The sequence below is a fragment of the Theropithecus gelada genome, chromosome 15, assembly GCF_003255815.1.
Source record: "Theropithecus gelada isolate Dixy chromosome 15, Tgel_1.0, whole genome shotgun sequence".
Classification (NCBI taxonomy): Eukaryota; Metazoa; Chordata; class Mammalia; order Primates; family Cercopithecidae; genus Theropithecus; species Theropithecus gelada.
In genome coordinates, this window is record NC_037683.1 from 11,086,991 (window position 1) to 11,111,852 (window position 24,862).

The 24,862-nt window shown below is 56.2% G+C and overlaps 2 protein-coding genes across 4 annotated transcripts; both read left to right on the top strand.

The window, feature by feature from the left end:
* Positions 1-295: 295 nt before the first annotated feature.
* Positions 296-10,488, top strand: PIP5KL1 (phosphatidylinositol-4-phosphate 5-kinase like 1). Its single transcript, XM_025359076.1, has 10 exons — positions 296-364; positions 1,196-1,393; positions 2,600-2,650; positions 2,866-3,020; positions 3,302-3,426; positions 3,745-3,779; positions 3,868-3,923; positions 5,932-6,044; positions 6,634-6,787; positions 9,256-10,488. The coding sequence occupies exons 1-10, from the start codon at positions 335-337 to the stop codon at positions 9,521-9,523; spliced, it is 1,185 nt and encodes a 394-aa protein (XP_025214861.1). The 5' UTR covers positions 296-334; the 3' UTR covers positions 9,524-10,488.
* Positions 10,489-14,548: 4,060 nt separating this feature from the next.
* ST6GALNAC4 (ST6 N-acetylgalactosaminide alpha-2,6-sialyltransferase 4) lies at positions 14,549-24,351 on the top strand. Of its 3 annotated transcripts, none has more exons than XM_025360419.1 (6): positions 14,565-14,786; positions 15,093-15,179; positions 17,029-17,214; positions 19,221-19,633; positions 22,155-22,262; positions 23,670-24,351. In XM_025360419.1, the coding sequence occupies exons 2-6, from the start codon at positions 15,168-15,170 to the stop codon at positions 23,857-23,859; spliced, it is 909 nt and encodes a 302-aa protein (XP_025216204.1). In that variant the 5' UTR covers positions 14,565-14,786; positions 15,093-15,167; the 3' UTR covers positions 23,860-24,351. The 3 variants fall into 3 exon arrangements, with proteins under 3 accessions (XP_025216207.1, XP_025216204.1, XP_025216205.1); XM_025360420.1 differs by having other exon boundaries at positions 22,158-22,262; XM_025360422.1 differs by lacking the exon at positions 15,093-15,179 and having other exon boundaries at positions 14,549-14,786.
* Positions 24,352-24,862: the final 511 nt, after the last annotated feature.

Here is a 24,862-nt window from a genome sequence, read left to right on the forward strand (position 1 = left end):
CCAGAATGGGTGGGTGGCCAGGATTTAGGTTACTCGCCTCCCCAGGCGGCCCTAGCGACCCGAGTCCCCCAGCCCAGGGCGGAAAATGGGGGTGCTCCCTTCGCGGGACCCCAGCCAACGTCCGGCGGCCCCACCCCAGCCGGACCGAGGTCTGAAGGATGCTGCAGCCGCGGGGGCGGGACCCGCAGGCCATCGCCAGCGCCTCCCGTGCAGATTGGATGCAGCCGCGGTCGGCGCCACTCGATTGGTCGGCCGCGAGGCAGGGGCGTGGCCTGACTCCTGCAGCGGGGCGGCGGGGAACGCGGCCAAAGCCCGGGAAGCTGCTGCGGGGGCGATGGCTGCGCCGAGCCCCGGGCCCCGCGAGGTAGGTGCGGACCCGAGAGAGGACAGGAGAGGGAAGGGTTGGTGGGCAGGGGTCGGGCCTCCCCACGGCGAGCGGCGCGGACACGCCCCCATCCAAGCCAGGGAGGGGCCCTGCAGCCGGCGAAGACCAGGACACGCCCCACACGGGGCACCAGGTATGCCGAGGGGCGGCCTGGCGGAGATCTCTCAGCACTTCCTCAGTTTCCTCATCGGGAAAATGGAGAGGATGCTAAAGCTCCTCCTTCAGGAGGCTGTTAGGAGGTCAAGCTCTCATCCAGTGCGGGGCACACAGTGGATGCCCACTACTGGTGGGTCAGCGGCTATGACCAGCATCGCGCTGGCCCCTCCGTGCTGGCCTGGAGGCGCTCAGCATAGGCGAATGGAATAGTTGTGACTGAATCACCGGCATCACAGCTCCCGTTATCAAGGGCTCCCGTGCAAGGAGCTCAAACTCAACAGTAACAAGAGTTCATACCTGCCACAAACAAGCTGTTCGAGTTTTCACGTTGCAGATGAAAAAATGAGGCACAGAAAGGTTAGGCGACTTACCTAAGGTCACAGGGTTGGTGAGAGACGGTCCGTCTCAGGCCAGGTTTGACTGCAGAGCTTACGCCCTATCTACTGATAATCATAACCATTGCTCTACTCAGGTGCTGACTGCGTGCCAGGCACTGTGTGGCCCCTCTTGGGTACCAGCATCATCTGTTTTACAGCTGAAGAAACTGAGGCAGAGAGAGATGAGGGGAAGTCTCACAAGTAGTGGAAGTGGGACTTGAACCCTGATCTTTTTCCTCTGTGACGCTGCCACAGGCTGTTTGTGTCCTCCCACCAGGTCCTGGCCCCCTCCCCTGAGGCTGGATGCAGAGCAGTCACCTCCAGCCGCCGGGGGCTTCTCTGGCGCCTCCGAGATAAGCAGTCTCGCCTGGGCCTGTTTGAGATCAGCCCGGGGCATGAACTGCATGGGATGACGTGCATGATGCAGGCAGGGCTGTGGGCTGCCACCCAGGTCTCCATGGACCACCCACCCACGGTGAGTGGCCCATCTGTCCCACGAATGTCCACACCAGCAATAGCAAGACGTGGCTGATGCCCTGTCTGGCTAAAACTGCAGGTGTGGGGATCAGAGAGGGACATCAAGAGGAGGAAGGCAGAGAGGGAGGAACATTGTGATGTGGGAGCTGGAACGTCTGGGGTGTGTTGGGCGTGTGAGGAACCCCCTGACTCAGGTGGTTGCTGTGTAACTCTAGGTGGGTCTCTGCCTCTCTCTGGGCCTCAGTGTCCCCATCTGTATAATAGGAGGAGATTATACTCCTTGGTTTCTGAGGCCCTCCCAGCCCTGCCAGGGTGTATGGTTGAAAAGGGACCCACCCCCACCCTACTGGCCTGGCCCATCCTCTCTGGAGCTCAGGCTGAGGCAGGGCTGGCTCAGCAGAAAGGTGGCCCAACTGCAAGCTCAGCAGCTGGGCAGGCCTGGGTGAGCATGTGTGTGGCGTTCGTGTGTGTGCATGTGTGCGCAGTGGAACCACATTCCATAGGCCACATCCGGGCACAGGGACCTGGAGATCCAGGGAGAGTGCAGAGACACGAGGGAGTTCTCTAACTCGAAAACTGACCTCATCACCTGCTGAAAAGCTTCCATGGCTCCCCAGTACTCAGCATGACCTCCGGATCCAGCTGCATCCAGCCTTGTTCACACTCCATCCCTCCCTGACTAGCTTCAGCCACTTGGGCCCTCCTTCCCTTGCTGGCAGCCACCAGTGCTGTTTCTACTGCTGCGAGTACCCTGCTCCTTCTCTCCACGACCCTTTAGATTTCAGCTTAGAGGTCCCCAACCCCAGGAAGCCTTCTCTGATTTTTCCCCTCCCAGGGTGCATCAGGCAGGTCCCTTGGCTTCAGAGCCATCCCCTTGTACTGGACGGAATCTGGCTTCACTTGGCCAGCCTGTGAGTCTGAGAACGTGCATGGCTTGAACTCATGGCCTGGTGCTGGGGACCCAGAATGGATGAAATACACTCAGGCCTTGCCGTGGGTCACTCTTGTCCCCCTGGCAGCCCTGGGAGGGTGAGCAACGCATCTGCCCAACTCAGGCACTCCCAGAAACAACTCCGTTCCCAGTTTGCTGAAGGAATCAAATTGGAGGAGATGGGGGGGGGCCAGGTGCAGGACATCTGGAGATCCTGGGGCAGGCAGCAGGGCACTGAGGGGTTTCCCTGAGCTCCTCTACCTCTCCCTGCAGGGGCCACCCTCCCAGGACGATTTCTCGGAGGTCCTAACCCAGGTTCATGAGGTAGGAGGCCCCAGACTCCCATCTGGGGAGGGATGTGTGCTGGTCTTGCTCTCTCCTCTGCAGTTTTCCCATCTGTGCAGTGGGACTGAAGGCTAGTCCCTGAGCCTTGGGCCTTGCAGAAAGGGTGTAGTCACCCTGACCCTCCTGTCCCAGGACCAACTGCACACACCCGGGCCCACGCAGACACTCCAGAGGAGGCTCTTCCTCCCCTGCAGGGCTTCGAGCTGGGCACGCTGGCCGGCCCCGCCTTTGCCTGGCTGCGCCGCTCCCTGGGCCTGGCGGAGGACGACTATCAGGCTGCCCTGGGCCCCGGCGGCCCCTACCTGCAGTTCCTCAGCACCTCCAAGAGCAAGGCCAGCTTCTTCCTGTCGTGAGCTTGCGGCAGGGGTGGGAGTGGTACCCCTGGCTGGGAGGGCAAAATTCCCAGTGGCGGGGAAGGCCGCCTGAAGAGAGAAACAGAGCGGCCCTGATCTGGGAGGGTCAGGGCCGGACGGTGGACAGATGAGAGAGGAGAGGAGTGCGAGGGCCTAAGGCTAGAGGGGCGGTGCCGAGATCTGGTAGCGAGATCCACGTGCACAGGTCGGGGAAGGGGGCCGGGTGAGAGCCGCTCCAGTCAGGCCTGGGCAGTGACCTCTTTCTCTTGCCCCCCAGCCACGACCAGCGCTTCTTCCTGAAGACCCAAGGGCGCCGAGAGGTGCAGACTCTGCTCGCCCACCTGCCCCGCTACGTGCAGCACCTGCAGCGGCACCCGCACTCGCTGCTGGCGCGGTTGCTGGGTACGCGGCTGGGGGCGGGGCTCGGTGGGGGCCGGTCCTAGGTGGCAATATACCTGGGGAGGGCGGGGTATGTGGGCGGGGCCCAAATGGGCGGATTTGGGGTTGTAGGGCACGGGGTTGGGGACATGCATGGGGGCGGGGCACCACTGGGGTTGGGTTTAGGAATGGGATCGAGTTGGGATCCGGACCCCAGACAAGGAAGGGTCCGGGTGCCGCAGATCTTGAGAAGGAGGCGTGGCCTGGCGCTAGGACTGGTGCCGGATGCATCCCGGGTCGTGGAGTTTGGGGATCCTCATTCGGCGCCCTCTTCCCTTCCAGGAGTGCACAGTCTGCGGGTGGACCGGGGAAAGAAGGTGGGTGAAGCCAAGGAGAGGTGGCTGGGCGGAGCGGGCGGCTGGAGGGCGACAGCCGGCCTCCCTCACTCCCTGTCCCGGCCTCCAGACGTACTTCATCGTCATGCAGAGCGTCTTCTACCCCGCCGGCCGCATCTCCGAGAGGTGAGTGGCCGAAGCAGGTCTGGTGCCCCACCCCAGCCGAAACTCACCGCCTGAAGCACCCACACTCACTAGCCAGAAGGTGAAACTGAGGCCCAGGAAGGAGAAGGGGCGTTACCAAGATCTGGTGGGTCGGAGACACTGACGCTTACGCCCAGCATATCTGGAGCACTCAGCGTGCGTTAGGCGCCGTGTTGGGCCCTTCTCATGCTTTTTAATTCCCAGAAGGACGCTGAGGGGCAGCTCTTATCCTCCTTCCTAGATGAGAAACCGAGGAAGGAGAAGGCCACACAGCTAACATGTGGGGAGCAGCGACTCAGACCCAGCCTCTGACTGCACGGGTTAGCCCCCTGTGCCCTCCAGCGCTGGCTCTGCCCACAGGTTCCCGGTCCCCCCCCCCCCCGCGCCATTGGCTGCCCCCAGGCCCTCCTGGTGCCTCCGCCTGGGGTTGGATCCCTGTGTCTGGGACACCTTCAAGGGTAACAAGGTGTCCAGAGGCAGGCACAGGCAGGGCTCAAGCCTGGGCTGGGCCTCCAGTGGCCTGAGTGTGAATGCCTGCTCTGCTCTTATCTTTAACTCAGAAACAATAATAGACCAGGGTTCAGCTATAGGGCCGGGCATGGTGGGTCTCGCTTGTAATCACAGCACTTTGGGAGGCCAAGGCAGGAGGATTACTTGAACCCAGGAGTTGGAGACCACCCTGGGCAATATAGTGAGACCCTGCCTCTACAAAAAAACGAAAAAATTAGCTGAGTGTGGTGGCACGTGCCTGTAGTCCCAGACACTTGGGAGGTTAAGGTGGGAGGATTGCTTGAGCCCAGGTGGTCGAGGCTTTAGTGAGTCGTTTTTGTTTCACTGCGCTCCAGCCTGGGTGACAGAGTAAGACCTTCTCTAAGAAAAGAAAGAAGCAGGTGAGATTCCATCTCAAAAAAAAAAAAAAGGAAGGAAGGAAGGGAAAGAAGGGAAAGAAAGAAAAGAAAGAAAGAGAGAAAGAGAGAGAAAGAGAGAAAGAAAGAAGAAAGAAAGGAAGGAAGAGAAAGAAAGAAAGAGAGAGAAAGAAAGAGAAAGAGAGAGAAAGAAAGAGAGAGAAAAAGAAAGAAAGAGGAAGAGAAAGAAAGAGAAAGAGAGAGAGAAAGAAAGAAAGAAGAAGGAAGGAAGATAAAGAGAGAGAAAGAAAGAGAGAGAGAAAGAGAGAAACAGAGAGAAAGAGAAAGAGAGAAAGAAAGAAAGAAAAAAGAAAGAGGAAGGAAGGAAGAGAAAGAAAGCGAGAGAAAGAAAGAAAAAAGAAAGAAGAAGGAAGATAAAGAGAGAGAAAGAAAGAAAGAGAAAGAGGGAGAGAAAGAAAAAGAAAGAAAGAAAGAAAAAAGAGGAAGGAAGAGAAAGAGAGAAAGAAAGGAAGGAAGGAAGAGAAAGAAAGAGAGAAAGAAAGAGAAAGAAGGAAGATAGAGAAAGAAAGAAAGAAAAAAGAAAAAGAGGAAGGAAGAGAAAGAAAGAGGAAGGAAGGAAGAAAGAAAAGAAAGAAAGAAAAAGAAAGAAAGGAAGGAAGGGGCCGGGCGCGGTGGCTCAAGCCTATAATCCCAGCACTTTGGGAGGCCGAGACGGGCGGATCACGAGGTCGGGAGATCGAGACCATCCTGGCTAACACGGTGAAACCCCGTCTCTACTAAAAAAAATAGAAAAAACTAGCCGGGCGAGGTGGCGGGCGCCTGTAGTCCCAGCTACTCGGGAGGCTGAGGCAGGAGAATGGCGTGAACTCGGGAGGCGGAGCTTGCAGTGAGCTGAGATCCGGCCACTGCACTCCAGCCTGGGCGACAGAGCGAGACTCCGTCTCAAAAAAAAAAAAAAAAAAAAAAAAGGAAGGAAGGAAGGAAGAATGAACAGCCAGGGTTGTGCTGAGGACTGGGGATGATCTATGTAATAGTTCAGTGCACATAAGTAGTCACTGGAAGCTCTTGTGAGATTCTCTGTGTGTCTCAAATCTATATAAGCTGAATTCTGTCACCTCACTCAGGTATGACATCAAAGGCTGCGAGGTGAGCCGCTGGGTGGATCCCGCCCCTGAGGGCAGCCCCATTGTTCTGGTGCTGAAGGACCTCAACTTTCAGGGCAAGACCATCAAGCTGGGTGAGTCACGGGAGTGGTCACTGCCTGCCCCTCCTTCATTCAGGGTGAAGTTTAGAAGGGTGTCCCTGCTGCCCTCTGCCTGAGTCATTAAGAGCCCAGTTTCTGCTCTAATCCCAGCACTTTGGGAGGCCAAGATAGGTGGATCACGAGGTCAGTAGTTCAAGACCAGCCTGGCCAAGATGCTGAAACCCCATCTCTACTAAAAACACAAAAATTAGCGGGGCATGGTGGCACATGCCTGTAATCCCAGCTATTCAGGAGGCTGAGGCAGGAGAATCGCTTGAATCCAGGAGGCAGAGGTTGCAGTGAGCTGAGATGGCACCACTGCACTCCAGCCTGTGCAACAGAGCAAGACTCCGTCTCAAAAAATAAAATAAAAATAAGAGTCCAGATTCTGGAATCAGGCAGAGCAGAGTTCAAATTCAGGCTCCATGACTTCCTAGCTAGGTGACCAAGGCAAATTGCAGATGAGTTTCTTTATTTGTGAGATGGGGACAGTAATGCCACGTGCTGTCACGGGGCAGACTGTGTGGAGCACCGTGGCTGGCACATGATGAGCGCTCAGGTTGGGGCACTGATGCTCCGGTAGGGCCCCAGCGGAACTGGTTCCTCCGCCAGATGGAACTGGACACCACCTTCCTCCGGGAGCTCAACGTGCTGGATTACAGCCTCCTGATGGCCTTCCAATGTCTCCACGAGGATGAGAGGGGCCTGGGCAGCAGCCTCATCTTCCGTACGGGCAGGTGAGCCCCCCACAGGGGCAACAGCGAGATTGAGGTGGTGAGAGTAAAGGAAAGACAGACATGGGGGCGTGGGAGTGCCTTCCCTCTGCCGGGAGCAGTGCAGCCAAAGACATGAAGGCTGGAAAGTGCAGAGTTTGTGTGTGTGTATGTGCATGTGTGTGTGCGCGCGCATGTGTGCATATGTATGTGTGCGTGCGTGTGCGTGCTTGCATGGGTGTGTGTGCGCATGCGTGCATGTGTGTGCGCGTGCGTGTGTGCGTAGAGGGGAGGGCTGGAGAAGCCTAGCTGGTAGGGCAGGAGGGGCACAGGTGGACTGCAGCAGGGGACAGAACAAATGAAGTCCACTTGGAGAAGAGCTTTGGTGATTATTTGAAGAATCTGCCCATTTTCCAATGGGGCTGTGGAACCATTGAAGGTTTCAGAGCAGAGAAAAAGACCTATTTTTAAATTTAAAAAAATTTTTTTTTAAAAAGACCTATTTTTAATTTTTTAAATTTTTGCTTTTTTTTTTTTGAGACGGAGTTTTGATCTGTCACCCAGGCTGGAGTGCAGTGGTGCCCTCTTGGCTCACTGTAACCTCTGCCTCATGGATTCAAGTGATTCTCCTTCCTCAGCCTCCTGAGTCTGGGATTACAGACACCCGCCACCATGCCTGGCTAATTTTTTTTTTTTTTTTTGAGATGGAGTCTTACTCTGTTGCCCAGAGTAAGACTGGAGTGCAGTGGAGTGCAGTGGCACAATCTTGGCTCACTGCAACCTCTGCCTCCCGGGTTCAAGCAGTTCTCCCTCCCTCAACCTCCTGAGTAGCTGGGATTACAGGCACGCACCAGCATGCCTGGCTAATTTTTGTATTTGTATTAGAGATGGGGTTTCACCAAGTTGTCCATGCTGGTCTTGAACTCCTGACCTCAGGTGATCCACCTGCCTCTGCCTCCCAGAGTGCTGGGATTACAGGTGTGAGCCACAGCACCCGGCCAATTTTTGTATTTTTAGTGGAGAAGGGGTTTTGCCATGTTGACCAGGCTGGTCTTGAACTCCTGAACTCAAGAGATTCATCTGTCTCAGCCTCCCAAAGTGTTGGGATGACAGGCATGAGCCACCGCACCCAGCCTAATTTTTGCTTTAAAGGGTCCTTGCCCTTTAAGCTGGTCATTCTACTTCCAGGACCCTGAGGTCGTCATCGTTGGCACCGTCTTCCCATCCTCATCTCAGTAGTGGTAACTGTCACTCCTTCATGCTGACCGGGAGCCTCACTGGGAGGGTAGACCCATCCCCGTTTGAGAAATGTGAGAACTGAGGCTCGGGAAGGGGACATGAGGTTGCAGAATGACTTCCGAGGACTCATGTTAGTACTTGACCAGCTACTTCCATTTCTGTTCCCTCAGACCCACTCCTGAGATCGAACAGAATTACATAGGGGCTAAGACAGGCACTCCACTGATCCAGTGGGTGGACAAGGGGAGTGAAGGAGGAGGTCCGCTCATCCAGCCGCCACCCCTCTCATCCCGTGCCTTGTCCCTTCCCCTCGGAGGAAGAACTTGGGATGGGTGAGGCTTGGGTAGAATTTGGAGTCATGGCTCCTCAAGCAGTCTGTGGCTAGGCTGGACATGTCCTGACCGGATGGTGGCAAGCCTGCCATGGGGCACAGAGCCTCCCACATCTGCGCATCCAAGCGAGGTCAGCTTCTCCCTTGCCTTCTCCCCCTAGCTGGTGCTTAGGCCACCGCTGTCATTCAGTCAGTGATTCCTGGTTTGCATGGAATTGCTGTGACATTGAAATATTTTTATGTTGGCTGTCCCAGCCCCACCCCCACCCAGTTCCCAGCCCCTACTCAGAACTTCCCCATCCCGCATCTCCCCGTCATCCAGGTAGCCCACAGGGTACGAGCATTCTGCTGAGACTCTCGGACCACTGAGTTCTGATTGGCTAGCGCGGGCAGGGCTTTTTTTCTCATTGGTATATTTACCCCTAGACCCAGACAGGACAGGATTAAAGCCCCTCAGCGATGCCTGAGGACAAAGTTAGGGAACTGAACCTGCTTCTGCTGGGACTGGGCGCCCCGCCAAAGGTACCTTCTGGTATGGAATATATTTTGAGGCAAAATCATACACGCGCCTTCTGCAAACTGGGGTTGCTGGATTTTGTTCACAAAACTTCTGCTCGGCGACCCTGAGACTTCTAGGGTTGCATGACTCCAAACAGAAATTTAGGAAATAGACTTACTTGAAGTCATGTGGCACCACATTTCAAGGCTCAGTGGCCACCTATGGCCAATTTCTAAGTACTGAACAGTGCAGCTCTAGCCCAACACTTTGACTTTTCTCATCTACCTGACTTCACAAACCTAGGCACACAGGAGGTGTGGGAATGAGCTGGTGGAGGGGTGGGCAGCCTGGCCAGGCTTGCAGAGCCAACTGGCTGGGGCTTCCTGGAGGAGGTGGCAGCTTCATCCTCCTGTCGGCCCCCAGGTCTGTGCAAGGGGCACAGAGCCCGGAAGAGTCGGGGGTCCAAAACCGCCGGCTGCTGCCCGACGCCCCCAACGCCCTACACATCCTGGACGGGCCCGAGCAGCGCTATTTCCTGGGCGTCGTGGATCTCGCCACGGTCTACGGGCTCCGCAAGCGACTGGAGCACCTGTGGAAGACACTGCGCTACCCGGGCCGGACCTTCTCCACTGTCAGCCCGGCTCGCTACGCCCGTCGCCTCTGCCAGTGGGTGGAGGAGCACACAGAGTGACGGGCGCCCGGACCCACTTTCCGGATCTGGATGGTGGGCTCACGCCAGGAACACCGGTTCCCTTGGGCCCCAACATCTCGCCTGCGCTTCCTCCTGATGGTCGCCAGAGGGCAGCATCCCCTAACTAATACCGTAACCGCGCAGCCCCGTTTGACGGTGGTGCCGTGCCCAGCGTCATGCCAAGGATTCCCCTACTTTAGCTCATTTAGTCCTTAAAAAAAATGCTATTATTCTCTTTTTACAGACCATGAAATGGAGGCTCAGGGGGTGAAGGGACTGACCAAGATCATTCAGCAATAAATGCTGGAACCAGGACTCAACCATGACTTTTGGATTCCGGAGCCTGTATTCTTAACCACCAGCTCCTGCAGCTTGGTCCTCATGATCTGGGCAAGGGGGGAGGCTGAAGGCTGCAGCCCTCTTGTCGTCCAGATGGGGAAACTGAGGCCCAGAGACTTTAAGGGGCTTATGCACCGGTAAGTGGCAAGGTCAGCCCCGAGTACCCAGGCCTCCCGATCCCCTGCTCCTGGCCCGATACTCTAGGGATGCAGGTGGGGGAAGCTGGGGTCCTGGGGGCCTGCCTGGAGCTCTGGGAGGCATTCTGAACGGCATCTACTATTGATCTGAAGTGAGCTCTGCCCTCCCCTGAAAGACACTTTTCTCATCAGTGAAATGGGGGCAAGGGTCCATGGTCAGACCAAGGTCTTGGCTGCACAGACATCACCGGGAGCCTGCATGGCCCCTGATCACTCCTTCTCCTTCCTCCAGGAAACTCCAGCCTGGCCTCTGACCCCAGTTCAATCTGACCATGCCCAAGCCCAAGCGGGCCTTTCCTCCAGAGCTGCCCCAGGGCCTGGCTGTGTGACTGGGGCAAGGTGCTAAACCTCTCTGTGCCTCGCTGGTCTAATCTGTAAAACGAAAGAATGGAAACAGACCTCATTAACTCATTAAATATTTGCTGAGCACCTGCCATGTGACAGGCCCTCTGCTGGGTAATGGGGACCTGGGGATGAAGCAAGTGGCACAGATTCTGCCTTCATGGAATTCGCGGAACTCACAGTCTGGGGGAAGGGACCCCTACCCGATCATTTGATGGATAGTGTTGGGGGAAGGGCTTTAACGTCTCCACTGAGACCAGAGAAGAGTCTGACACGTCCCTAGGAGGGTCCCAAGTTAACAGCACAGCAAGGGCCTGGGGTGAGAGAAGGAAAACATTTCCGAGTGGGAGGAGGCCACGTGGGCCAAGAGTGGACCCCCAGGATTGGACAGTGCAGCACCTCGGGGAAGCCATTCAGTTGCATTGCACACTGCCACTCCACTGACCCATCAGATCCCACCAAAGAAAGATGGCTGAGGGGCGAGGCATGGTGGCTCATGCCTGTAATCCCAGCACTTTGGGAGGCTAAGGTGGATGGATCACTTGAGGTCAGGAGTTTGAAACCAGCCTGGCCAACATGGTGAAACCTCGTCTCTACTAAAAATACAAACATTAGCCAGGTGTGGTGGCGGGCACCTGTAGTCCCAGCTTCTTTGGAGGCTGAGGCAGAAGAATTCCTTGAACCCAGGAGGCAGAGGTTGCCGTGAGCCGAGATGGCACCACTGCACTCCAGCCTGGGCAACACACAAGACTGTGTCTCAAACAAAACAACAACAAAAAAAGAAAGATGGCTGAGGGGGAAGCGGGAGGAAAGAGAGAGCTCTGGCTGCAGGGTTCCTGGAATATTTGGTTTTTGGGTTTTTTGGAGACAGGGTCTCCCTCTGTCACCTATGCTTGAGTGCAGTGGCATGGATTACAGCTCACTGCAGCCTCAACCTCCTGGGCTCAAGTGATCCTCCCACCTCAGCCTCCCAAGTAGCTGGGACTACAGGCATGTGCCATCACACCTGGCTACTTTTATTTTATTCTGCAGAGACAAGGTCTCGCCATATTGCCCAGTCTGATCTTGAACTCCTGGGCTCCAGCAATTCGCCCAATTTGATCCTCCCAAAGTGTTGGGCCCACAGGCATGAGCCACTGCACTTCACCAGAATATATGTACTTTAAATATTGATATCACTCCTAGTTGGCTGGGTGACCTTGCCTGATTTCTCAACCTCTCTGTGCTGGCATGAGCTGAGTGGAAATTTCTCGTTCTTGCTTTAGCAGGAAGTTGTGACATAGAGTGTGTCATGCCCATCACTCAGGAGGTGATGGGCCAGGGAAACTCAGAGGTGGCAGGGAATTGCAACAGGAACTAGAGTCTGACTCCACATTTCCACCCGTCTGGATCCCACAGGGCTGAGTCAGTGCCACAGAGTCCTGCTGTCACACATAAGGATGACTCAGCCCCTCTCCACCTTTGGGTCTCTGGCCATGAGCCTAGCCGGGACCTCAGGCTGGAGAGGAAAGTGATTTGTTCAAGAACTCATGGGACCCAGGCTCTCCTAACTCATGCATTGATAGACGTGACCTAGCACCTAGTGTGTGCTGGGCACTGTGCAGGTGTGGAGGTGCCCTGGCCCACATGGAGCTTAGAGTCTGTGGGGCAGGTGGACCATAAACAAGGCAACCAGTTAATACACAGAGCAATTTCAGAGTGTGACAACCACTATGAAAAACTGAGCTGGGGTGAGGCAAGAGGGATGGGGGTGCAGTGTCGGCTGGGTGGCTGGCAAGGGCTTTTCAGAGGAGGTGATGCTTCAGCTGAATGACAAGAGGAGCCACACTATGACTAGCGCCGTCCAGCAGAGGACACAGTGAGTCCAAAGGTCCTGCAGTAGGAATGGCTTCAGTATGATTGGCGGTCGGAGGGTGGCCAGGGTCGGTGGAGGCTGACTGAAGGAGTTCACCCCATGTAGGATCCTGTAGGTTGTGGTAAGCAGAGTAGGTTTTTGCCAAAAGCAAAGTGAAGATGTTTCTCTGGGGCTGTGGGACTTCCCGGTCACAGTTCCACTGTAGTCTTATGATCCTCACCTCCCCTGGGAGCCCGGACATTTGGGCATGCTGCTGTCTCCATGTGGCCCTAGCAAGGGTGGCGTTGCCTCTCTGGGGAAGGAATCATCATCTCACCAGCCATTGTGGGCAGTGTGTGAATCCATAGGGAAATTCTCACCATTGTGCCCTCAGGGTTGGGCCTATGAGCAAAGAAACTTGAAGAATGAGGACTGAGAAGGAAGGGCTCTGGCTCTGGGGACACACTGCCTTGTGTGAGTGAGGAGCCATGGTGACTGAGGGTGAACCACTACTCCCCACGTGTGTCCACGCTGGAGTGGCAGAGACAGGAGAGTTTGTCCTCAAAGGAGGCCCCTGGGGGGCAGGGCCACTACAGCAGCCCTCCTTCCAGCCCCTGGACAGGCACTGAGTCCTACAGCACCAGGCCCAGGGGTGATATGGCTTTGAATCTAGAGCAGGGTAGACTGGGAAGGTTGCTGAGCTGGGGACAGATACCCTGGCATCCAGCCCAGGCCTGAGCCTCTGAGAAAAAGGAAAAAGGAGTTTGAAATGGAGACCAGGGAAGGAGCCCAAGCTGGTTCCCAGGCCAGCACCCTGCAGAGGAGGTGGGTGTGGCGGGGATGGGGAGATGATCTTTCTGGCCAATGCAATATTTTGCAAAAAAAAAAAAAAAAATCATGAACAAGGGCCGGGCGTGGTGGCTTACGCCTGTAGTCCTAGCACTTTGGGAGGCTGAGGCAGGCAGGTCACTTGAGGTCAGGAGTTCGATACCAGCCTGGCCAACATGGTGAAACCCTGTCTCTACTAAAAATACAAAAGTTAGCTGGAAATTGCTTGAACCCGAGAGGCGGAGGTTGCAATGAGCCAAGACGGTGCCACTGTACTCCAGCCTGGGCAACAGAGACTCTGTCTTAAAAAAAAAAAAAAAAAAACTTAGACAGGAAGTGTGCCCTCTCACTTCCCCATAGGCCCACCCCTGCTACCGTCCCAGTGCTTTCTGCCACCAGCCTGGCGCCTGAAGGCAGTTGCCTCTGAGATCCCAAGGGACCCCAATAGGACACACTGCGGCATCTGCCCGGGGCCTGGGCTAACTTGACTTGGATTTGGAGGACATTCCAGCGAGGGAGCCTTTGAGAGGTAAGAGTAGGTGGTCACAGCCCCGGGTCTGGAGTGAAACTGCCTGGGTTCGAATCTTGGCTGTGACAGGAGCTGCTTCTGCACGTGGGTCTCAGAGGAGAAAAACAGGCTCAGGTGAATGTCACACTGACATAATCATAATAAAATAATCATATTGAAAATAATTTTTTTTTTTTTTTTGAGACTGAGTCTGGCTCTGTCGCCCAGGCTGGAGTGCGGTGGCTGGATCTCAGCTCACTGCAAGCTCCGCCTCCCGGGTTCACGCCATTCTCCTGCCTCAGCCTCCCGAGTAGCTGGGACCACAGGCGCCTGCCACTTCGCCCGGCTAGTTTTTTGTATTTTTTAGTAGAGACGGGGTTTCACCGTGTTAGCCAGGATGGTCTCGATCTCCTGACCTCGTGATCCGCCCGTCTCGGCCTCCCAAAGTGCTGGGATTACAGGCTTGAGCCACCGCGCCCGGCCGAAAATAATTTATGTATTCGTTGTTTGTCTGAATTTCCAGTGTCACTGGGCATTCTGTATCTTACTTGATAAATCCAGCAACCCTACCAGTTGAAACGCGGACTGCCTGACCCGAAGCCCCGCTTAATTTCCCTGCCCAACCACCATTTCAGAAATGGAGACATTCAAGTCCGGACAACCAGGCCGCCACTGCCCGGTGGCCCCCGACACACTCTAGGTCTCTTTCCCCTGCGGCCCGACAGCCTCGCCCAGGCAGGAGCCTGCTGGAAATGCGGAGGACAGAAAAGGCAGATGCTGGTACTCAGACTCCGCCCCGGCTCCGAAGCCCCGCCCCCGGTCCTGAGGCCCCGCCCCTAGCTGGAGGCCTCGCCGCCAGCCATTCACGTCCCGCCCCGTCCCGGCCGCGCAGAGCCCTCCCCAGGTCGCGCAGGCTGCGCTCTTAAGATCCGCCTGCGGCGCGCAGGCCCCGCCCCAGGCGCGCGAGTCTCCGCCCGTCCTCGCCGGCCCCGGCCCCGCCCCCTGCCTCTGGCCGCCCGGATCAGCTTCCAGTCCGGTCGGCCCGGCCCGGGGGCCATGGAGCTCCGAGCAGCGGATCGCGAGCCTCCTGCGAACCCCAGCCTCCACGCCCGGTTAGCACCCGGCCGGGAGATGAGGCAGTGGAATCTGGAAGGGCGGTGAAAATCCCACGTCCTGCCCTCCCCCGGCCTCTCCATTCGTCCCCCGGGTAGAGAGGTAGGATGGATGGGGTGGAATTCCGGGCTTCGGGCTCTCTCTGCCCCAGACCCGATTGGTGACCTTGAGCTGGGGGTGCCCCCTGGCTGCCTCTTGGGTTGGCAGGAGGTCTCGCAAAGGTCGCTGAGTCCTGCTCCTTTAGGATGGGGACATTGCCTTCCGGTGTTTGGAGACGTCAAGGGGTTGGATTCCCGGGCGCTATGTGCTTTCACCCCGGCCTGTACCCTCCCCTGCCTCAGTTTCCCCGATAGCCTAGAACCTCATCTGCCTTACCCCTCCCGGCTCTGAGTTTCTGGGTCTTGGCAGGTGCCCGGCTCCCACCCCTTCCCAGCCCCAGCCCTGGAGACAGCAGCCCCTAGACTACCGAGGGACAGCGACAGCATGAAGGCTCCGGTAAGTGGTGGAAGAAGGAGGACTTCCAGGGAACGCAGAGACCCCGACCGGCGGAGCAGCTCAGCAGCCTCTCCACCCCAGGACCCACTGCCACTTCTGACCTCCCTGCTGCCGAGCAGAGAAGGGCAGAATGGCCTCAAAGTCCAGCCCTCTGTGTGGCCCCAGGCGGGTGGCATCCCTTCTGCGGTGTCAGTACCTTGCTATCCCTGTAAAACGGAGGTAACACTACGAGCTAACCAGGCAAGGCCTACCTGGGACTGGGGGTGTGAAAGTTCAGTTCAGCCGCTCTTGTCTTTACCACAGAAGCCCCGGGTTGTGGGAGAGAGACAGCTGGATGTGGGGGGCAGTTCATCTCGACTGCCTGAGTCAAGGTCTCTGGTTCCTCATGGGCAGGGGAGCAGGTGCCAGGCAGAACTACCTCCCCTGCACAGCTGGCCACACAGAAAAGACTTATTTTTAGAAGCCGACGTAGCTTGCGGGCAGAAAATGGTGGGCCTCGGGCAGGATGCGCCGGGGTGGGTGAGGGTGATGGGGTGGGGGGTGGGGGCGACTTGCCCACTTCTGATTTTCAGAGAGCACCAGCCAACGGCTCGGTGGCTTCTGAAGGGTGGCCTAGGGACTTGTGCCTCGAGTCTAGAAAACTGGAGCCCAGAGAGACACAGGTGGTGACCAGGGTGGACTGCTACTCAGTGACTAGCCTACAGTTCTGCTGCCACCAAGCCCCTCCCCTCCTGGGAGGCTTGGTGGTGGTGGAGGCATTCACTAAGTCTGCCAGGAGGGCAGCCCCAGGCTGGGCCTAGCCCGGATGGCTAGAAGAGCTTCCTGGTTCCAACGGCCTTTGGAACGTGGTTTCTGGAGGCAGGAGCCTCCAGGCACCAGCTTTTCAATTATTATTATTATTATTTTTTTTTTTTTTTGAGACAGAGTCTCGCTCTGCCGCCCAGGCTGGAGTGCAGTGGCATGATCTTGGCTCACTGCAAGCTCCGCCTCCCGGGTTCATGCCATTCTCCTGCCTCAGCCTCCCGAGTAGCTGGGACTACAGGCGCCCGCCACCTCGCCCGGCTAGTTTTTTTGTATTTTTTAGTAGAGACGGGGTTTCACCGTGTCAGCCAGGATGTCCTCGATCTCCTGACCTCGTGATCCGCCCGTCTCGGCCCCCCAAAGTGCTGGGATTACAGGCTTGAGCCACCGCGCCCGGCCCAGCTTTTCAATTATTAAAGCCATTTCCTAAATGACATTTGCTCCAATCTCCTTGTGCCACCTGGCCTGCTGATCATCAGACGGCCACTGAGTCAGCTGGGGGTGGGGCGGAGGCAGGGCCACACTAGGCAGCCCTGGTCCTAGGCTGAAGGGGCTGGTGACCCTTCTGAGGCACCACTTTCCCGTTGTCATGTGCACAGCACTTTGCAGTATACAGAACGCTTTCACTGCCCCTCCCGTAAGTTCACACGGTAGACGTTATCAGTCTCCGGTTTGTAGAGGAGGAAACAGGCCCAGAGGGATGGAGAGCCACAGCTCACACAGTACACCCCAGCCTCCAGTTAGGAATATGGGCTTTCCAGCCTGTATTTAAGGCCCCACTGTGGTGCTTCTTTGCTATATAGCCTTGTACTACTCACTTCACCCCGAATTGCTTTCCTTATCTAGAAGGTGGGGATGATGACAGTGGTATCTCCAGGGCCTTATGTGCCCAGAACTTGGCATCCCTGGGTAAGGCCCAATGGGTGGAGACCGGATTCTGCTGCTGTTCTAGGAGCTGCTCTAGACCCAGGAGGCCAGGTGCAGCGCTGAAGGGGCCTCTGGGAGCCCCTCCCCACATACACCCGCCCATGGCCACTGTCTCCCTCAGGGTCGGCTCGTGCTCATCATCCTGTGCTCTGTGGTCTTCTCTGCCATCTACTTCCTCCTGTGCTGCTGGGCCGGCCTGCCCCTCTGCCTGGCCACCTGCCTGGACCACCACTTCTCCACAGACTCCAGGCCCACCGTGCCAGGCCCCTTGCACTTCAGTGGATATAGCAGTGTGCCGGATGGGAAGGTAAGTGGGCCAGGCAATGCATCTGGGGTGGGTAGTGACAGCTGGGCTTGTCCCAAACTGGACCTTGAACTTGGCCCCTCTGCTCACCAGCCATGTGATCCTGGCCAATCATGTCACCTCTCTGAGCCCTAGGTTCTTTTTTTTTTTCTTTTTCTTTTTTTTTTTTGAGACGGAGTCTTGTTCTGTTGCCCAGGCTGGAGTGCAGTGGTGCGATCTCGGCTCTGAGCCCTAGGTTCTAAGAGGAATTTTTTTTTTTTTTTTTTTGAGATGGAGTTGTGCTCTTGTTGCCCAGGCTGGAGTCCAATGGCACGATCTCGGCTCACTGCAACCTCCGCCTCCCGGGTTCAAGTGATTTTCCTGCCTTAACCTCCCGAGTAGCTGGGATTACAGGCATGCGCCACCACACCTGGCTAATTTTGTATTTTTAGTAGAGATGGGGTTTCTTCATGTTGGTCAGGCTGGTCTCGAACTCCCAACCTCAGGTGATCTGCCTGCTTTGGCCTTTCAAAGTGCTGGGATTACAGGCGTGAGCCACCGTGCCCGGCCAAGAAATTATTTTTTGTTTGTTTGTTTGTTTGTTTGTTTGAGAGAGAGAGTCTCACTCTGTCACCCAGGCTGGAGTGCAGTAATGCGATCTCAGCTCACTGCAACCTCAGCTCACTGCAACCTCCACGTCTCGGGTTCAAGTGATTCTCATGCTTCAGCCTCCCGAATAGCTCACCGGTTCTTGCCCATCTTGTCCTGGAAGATCTGGTCACAGGAGGCCCTCATGCGCTCAGTGAAGGTGTACACCTGCAGGCCGGGGTACATCCGGGTGAGCTGCAGCAGTGTGCGGTAGGTGCGGCCGCCGAGCACCCGGTCCATGTGCCTGCCCTAGCCCTGCCCTGGGACTACAGGCGTGCGCCACCACACCTGGCTAATTTTTAGAGATGGGGTTTCACCATGTTGGCTAGGCAGGTCTTGAACTCCTGATCTCAAGCGATCCACCCACCTTAGCCTCCCAGAGTGCTGGGATTACAGGTGTGAGCCACTGTGCCCGGCCAGATGTTGTTTTCTTTTTCTTTTTCTTTTGCATTTATATTTTTATTTGTTTATTTATTTTAGACAGGATCTCACTCTATCAACAGGCTGGAGTGCAGTGGCACGATCTCGGCTCACTGCAACCTCCGCCTGCCAGATTCAAGGGATTCTCCTGCCTCAGCCTCCTGAGTAGTTGGGATTACAGGAGTGTGCTACCATGCCCAGCTATTTTTCGTGTTTTTGGTAGAGATGGGGTTTCACCATGTTGGCCAGGCTGGTCTCGAACTCCTGACCTCAGGTGATCCACCCACCTCGGCCTTCCAAAGTGCTGGGATTACAGGTGTGAGCCACCGCTCCCGGCCCAGATGTTTTCTTCCCCATTTTACAGATGAGAGACTTGAGGCTCACAGAGGCCAGTGACTTGGCCTCAGGCCACATAGCTAGGAGGGGGCAGAGCCAGGATTCAGGCTCAGGACCAGGGAGTCCCACAGTTGTCCTGGGCACTGACGACCCTGCTTTTACTTAGAAACTGGGCACAGTGTGGGTGAGACATGCACAGGGGAGGGGGTGGCCTAAGAATGATTGTGAAGAACTGAGGTTCATGTTTACTTCACAAATACTTATATGACCTCCAGTCTGTGCCAGCCACTGTTCTAAGTGTTTTATAAATATTTGCTCAAGCAAACCTCATAAGAACTTATTATGTAGAGACAGTTAGGGCCTCAGAGGCAGCGACAGGAATGAGGACCACAAATATGGCTGATGAGGAAGTTGGGGGGCTGAGTGCAGAACCTTAGCTCTGACACTGGATATCACTGTGATCTGGGAAAGTCATCCCTGCTGCCCAGCCTGCAAAATGGGTTAATAACAGTCCTTCGAGCCAATACCTGATCAAATAAGGTTGGTGGATATTGCTGGGGGAGGCGCAGGGGGTGTAAGCTGCACGCTCATGCCTCTCTGTCTCTTTCTCCCTACCTGCCCTGCAGCCGCTGGTCCGGGAGCCCTGCCGCAGCTGTGCTGTGGTGTCCAGCTCGGGCCAGATGCTGGGCTCAGGCCTGGGTGCTGAGATCGACGGTGCCGAGTGCGTGTTCCGCATGAACCAGGCGCCCACCGTGGGCTTTGAGGCGGACGTGGGCCAGCGCAGTACCCTGCGTGTCATCTCACACACAAGCGTGCCGTTACTGCTGCGCAACTACTCACACTACTTCCAGAAGGCCCGAGACACGCTCTACGTGGTGTGGGGCCAGGGCAGGCACATGGACCGGGTGCTCGGCGGCCGCACCTACCGCACACTGCTGCAGCTCACCCGGATGTACCCCGGCCTGCAGGTGTACACCTTCACTGAGCGCATGATGGCGTACTGCGACCAAATCTTCCAGGACGAGACGGGCAAGAACCGGTGAGCCTGGGGCCTGCCTGCTGGGGTCTCCCTGGCAGCTGGGGACCTTCATTCTCTGCAAGTCTCTTGTCCATCAGGGCTCTGCTCTGTCAGGCCCGGGAGGTCAGCACTCATGGAGGCAGACATGGTCCTGCCCTCTAATGGGGGGCAGGAGGCAGAGGGGATGTCACTCAGGAAACTGTCACACAGATCTAGAATCCCAAATGGTGTTGAGGGCTATCAGGCCTTTTGAGCACCCGACGGGAAGCACGGGGCAGTGTGTGGAGGGGCATGAGGGAGCGCTTCTCTCTGGAGGGAATGGTCTGTCTAACTTGGTCTCTGATATCCCTTCTGGATAATAAAAGTTAGAGGCCGGGTGCGGTGGCTTACGCCTGTAATCCCAGCATTTTGGGAGGCCAAGGCGGGAGGATCACTTGAGGTCAGGAGTTTGAGGCTGGCCTGGCCGACATGGTGAAACCCTGTCCCTACTAAAAATACAAAAATTTGGGCCAGGCGTGGTGGCTCACGCCTGTAATCCCAGCACTTTGGGAGACCCAGGTGGGAGGATCACAAAGTCAAGAGATCAAGACCACCCTGGCCAACATGGTGAAACCCCGTCTCTACTAAAAATATAAAAATTAGCCAGGTGTGATGGCGCGTGCCTGTAATTCTAGCTACTCAGGAGAGTAGCTGAGGCAGGAGAATCGTTTGAACCTGGAAGCAGAGGTTGCAGTGAGCCAAGATCACGCCACTGCACTCCAGCCTGGGTGACAGAGTGAGACTCTGTCGCAAAAAGCAAAACAACACAGAGCAATAACAGCCCTCTTTGCTCACCAGGCACTGGGTGAAGCACTCTGCATTCAAGGTTTCATTTTATGTCATACCCAAAAGTGCACTCATGACTCTTGCCGGTCCCTCCTCCACACCTCTACCGGTAGAGAGCCTGCTCCTCTACCGGCCTCTGTGCTCAGGAGATAGAACAGTCAGCCTCTGGTGTATCCACCAGAAAATTGGGCTGTGCCTCTGACTCCCCTTGTACCATCATCTGCCACATACAATGGCCCATGGCTGCCACCTTGACCTAAGCTGCAGGCTTCCCACCGCCACCACTCCTGGCCTGCCTGCCCTGTGTGATCCTGCCCCTGCCTGCCTCTGTGACCTTGTGTCTCCTTCAGTCTCCCTGTTCTACCCATACTGGCTATCTGGGGCTCAGACATCCATGCCTATTTCTACCTGTAGTCCTTTGCACCTGCCATTCCCTCTCCCTGGAATGTTCTCCCAGATCTTCCCATGACAGGCTCCTCTTGCTATTCAGGTCACCTCCTCAGGGAAGCCCGCTCTTACCACCCCATCTGAAGGAGTGCCTCCCGCCCTGGCATTCTTTTTTTTTTTTTTGAGACGGAGTCTCGCTCTGTCGCCCAGGCTGGAGTGCAGTGGCGCGATCTCGGCTCACTGCAAGCTCCGCCCCCCGGGTTCACGCCATTCTCCTGTCTCAGCCTCCTGAGTAGCTGGGACTACAGGCACCCGCCACCACGCCCGGCTAATTTTTTGTATTTTTAGTAGAGACGGGGTTTCACCGTGTTAGCCAGGATGGTCTCGATCTCCTGACCTTGTGATCCACCTGCCTTGGCCTCCCAAAGTGCTGGGATTACAGGCATGAGCCACCGCGCCCAGCTGCCCTGGCATTCTTTATCCATTCCTTTGTTTCCTTGTCTTGGCAGCAGGTGTCACCCTCTGCCATCATCTTGCTTATAGATTTGTCTCCTAGCTACTTGTTTATCTATTTGTCTCCTTCCTTTGGGAATGTTAGCACCAGATGAGGCAGGTTCAGGGCCAGCACAGGGCCTGGGTGGGGCTCAGTTTGAATGAATGAACCAGTTCATACCTGCCCTGTAGAGGTCAAGGGCGGTGGCCCTTGGCTGGGAGGGTACCCAGGGCTGCTGCCTCCAGAGAGCTGAGGCTGGGGCCACCACCTAGCCCCTGACTCCAAGTGGAGCATGGGGACATGGGGCAGGGTCTGGGCTGACAGTGTTCCCTCCCTATAACTCCTAGAATTGTCTCCACTTCACAGACCGGTCATGAGGCTCAGAGAGGTTCACGAGCAAATGTGATGCCCATAGCAGAGCCAGGGTTCAAGTGGAAGATCCTTGGACTCTAGACAACCCCGCCCAACTTCAAACCTCGGTGCCCTGCTGCTTCCTGCTGTCTCCCCAGGCCTGGTCCCTTAGATGAGGAGAGGACATGGCCAGAGCCCCTACACCCATCATCCAGGGGTTTGCTCAAACCCTGCAAAGCGTAACTGGGCCCAAGTCCCGCTGGGTGCTGAGGAGGTGATCAGGCCTGGGTTTGTGTGCCGTTCTGCCTGTCACCCACTGCTGGCCTTGGGCTGGCTCTGCCCCCTCCCCAGCCTCCCCCAGGGTCCCCCACAAGAGGTTGAGGTGCGTAGCCCTGGACTGGGAAAATACCAAGTGCCACTGGGGCCTGGAGCCACCACGTGGCCCCATGTTGATAACGTCCCCCTGTCCCCCCCACCCACCCCCAGGAGGCAGTCGGGCTCCTTCCTCAGCACCGGCTGGTTCACCATGATCCTCGCGCTGGAGCTGTGTGAGGAGATCGTGGTCTATGGGATGGTCAGCGACAGCTACTGCAGGTCAGACCGGCCGGGCCGGGCACGCGGGGACACGGGGAGCACTGTGAGCCCTCCTAGGCCTTAAGCCAGAGGATTTGGGAGCTGTGGGGGCACAGAGTGTGTGGGTTTCATGGTGGGTGACCATAGCACAGATACCCCTTGGGCTCTGGGCCTTGGGAAAGACCTCAGCGTCAAACAGGCTGCCTTACCAACAACCCCAGTGCTGCTCGTTGTGGCCACAGGCTGGTCACAGGCCAGTCATGCCACCCTGCAGACCCTCTGTTTCCTTATGTGGAAAATAGAGAAAAGAACCACATCTTCCTTGGAAGGTTGTTGAAACATTTAGGGGAGGAATAATTCACAAAAGTGCTCACCACAGTCAGGGCCTATATATATAGGGCCTAAATAGATATATATACACACACACACATATATATGTGATATATTTTATATGTTTTAGTTTTTGATATTACATATGATTTTTGATATTATATACTATTTGATATTATATACCAGCATGACATCAAGTTCAGATATGTTTATGGTATGATTTTGTACCATCGTTATATTATTATATTTCTTTTCCTTCTTTCTTTTTTTTTTTTTTTTTTTGAGACGGAGTTTTGCTCTTGTTGCCCAGGCTGGGGCTGGAGTGCAGTAGCGCAATCTCGGCTCACTGCAACCTCTGCCTCCCGGGTTCAAGCAATTCTCCTGCCTCAGTCTCCCTAGTAGCTGGGATTACAGGCACGTGCTACCACGCCCAGCTAATTTTTTGTATTTTTAGTAGAAACGGGATTTCATCATGTTGGCCAGGCTGATCTTGAACTGCTGACCTCAGGTTATCCACCCACCTTGGCCTCCCCAGGGATCAGGGATTACAGGTGTGAGCCACCACACCTGGCCTATATTATTATATTTCAATATCACAGAAACTAACGAGTTCAGAACAGGTCACCCAGGTGACAGGTGTCCCTGTGCCCCAGCCATAGCCCTGGCCACACGGCTGGCCCCTGTGATGCTGATGGGGAGGTGGGCGTGCAGGGCTGGTGGCTCTGTGACATGGGAATGAGGGGCTCGTCCCTCACCAGGAGCCCAGCACCACTAGCAGGGTGCTTGCAGTCTCCATCTCTTAATCTACGCGCTCGTTCTAGAAGGTGGATGTGACCATCTGCATTTTACACATGGGATATTGAGGCTCAAAGGGTCCATCTCTGGCCCAGAGTCATCCAGCTAGCAAGAGGCAGAGCCAGGACTTGAGACCTGGCCTTTGGGATTTGCTACTCCCCTATGTGTCTTGGCCTTCCCAGGGATCAGGCATGGGTCTCCATGAGCCCATGGGCCTGGCAAGGGGTGGTCAAGGTAGGCAGCAGGGTGTGGCAGGAGGTGAGTGAGTTCTGTCCCACACCAGCCCTGTTCCCCACCCCACAGGGAGAAGAGCCACCCCTCAGTGCCTTACCACTACTTCGAGAAGGGCCGACTGGATGAATGTCAGATGTACCTGGCACACGAGCAGGCGCCCCGAAGCGCCCACCGCTTCATCACTGAGAAGGCAGTCTTCTCCCGCTGGGCCAAGAAGAGGCCCATCGTGTTCGCCCATCCGTCCTGGAGGACTGAGTAGCCTCCGTTGCCCTGCCAGCCGCCATGCTGTTGGGAAGCCTCTGGGATGTCCCATCCCAGGCCATCACACTCCACAAAAACATTTAATTTATGGATCCTGCATCCTGCCACGTGCTGGCTGGAGTGCCCCACTCTGGCGACACTTGGAGCCATCTCAGGCCTCATGACTTGAAGGGGAGTGGAATGAGGAGCCCTGTCTCCACCTCTACTCCCTGAGTAATTCATGGCATTTGGGGGCTCACCCCACCTCCAGGTCTGTCAAGTGGCCTTTGTCCCTCGGGCTGATGGCCCCCTACTCACCAGCATCATGACCTTGTGCCAGTCCTGGTCCTTCCTCCCCAGCCACCCCTACTACCTTTTGGTGCCACACTTCTCAGGCCGGCCGCCCTGGTTGGGGCAGCCAAGAGCCTGGGGTTCGTTGGGTGAAGGGGCCTTGGAGTTGTGACTGCCGGGGCCGTATCAGGAACGTACGGGTAAACGTGTGTTTTCTGGACACTGTCTCTAGCGTGGTCATGTGTCTAATGTGGCGACGAGAGCTTCTTTCCCTGTCACAATCTCAGAAGCTTTTTTTTTTTGAGACGGAGTTTTGCTCTTGTTGCCCAGGCTGGAGTGCCGTGGCGCAATCTCGGCTCACTGCAACCTCCGCCTCCCGGGTTCAAGCAATTCTCCTGCTTCAGCTTCCCAAGTAGCTGGTATTACAGGCGCCCGCCACCACGCCCAGCTCATTTTTTGTATTTTTAGTAGAGATGGGGTTTCATCATGTTGGCCAGGCCGGTCTCAAACTCCTGACCTCAGATGATCCACCCGCCTCGGCCTCCCAAAGTGCTGGGATTGCAGCAGTGATCCACCGAGCCCAGCTCTCCCAGAAGCTGTTGACTGGAATCCCTGAGGCCCCTACCTGGGCCCACATTGGCTGGGCTTCAGTTTCTTCCCCAGCAACCTCCTGCTGGTGGCCCCAGCCCAACCCCTTCCCCAGTAGGTCAGGGCTGCTCCGGGGGGCTGGT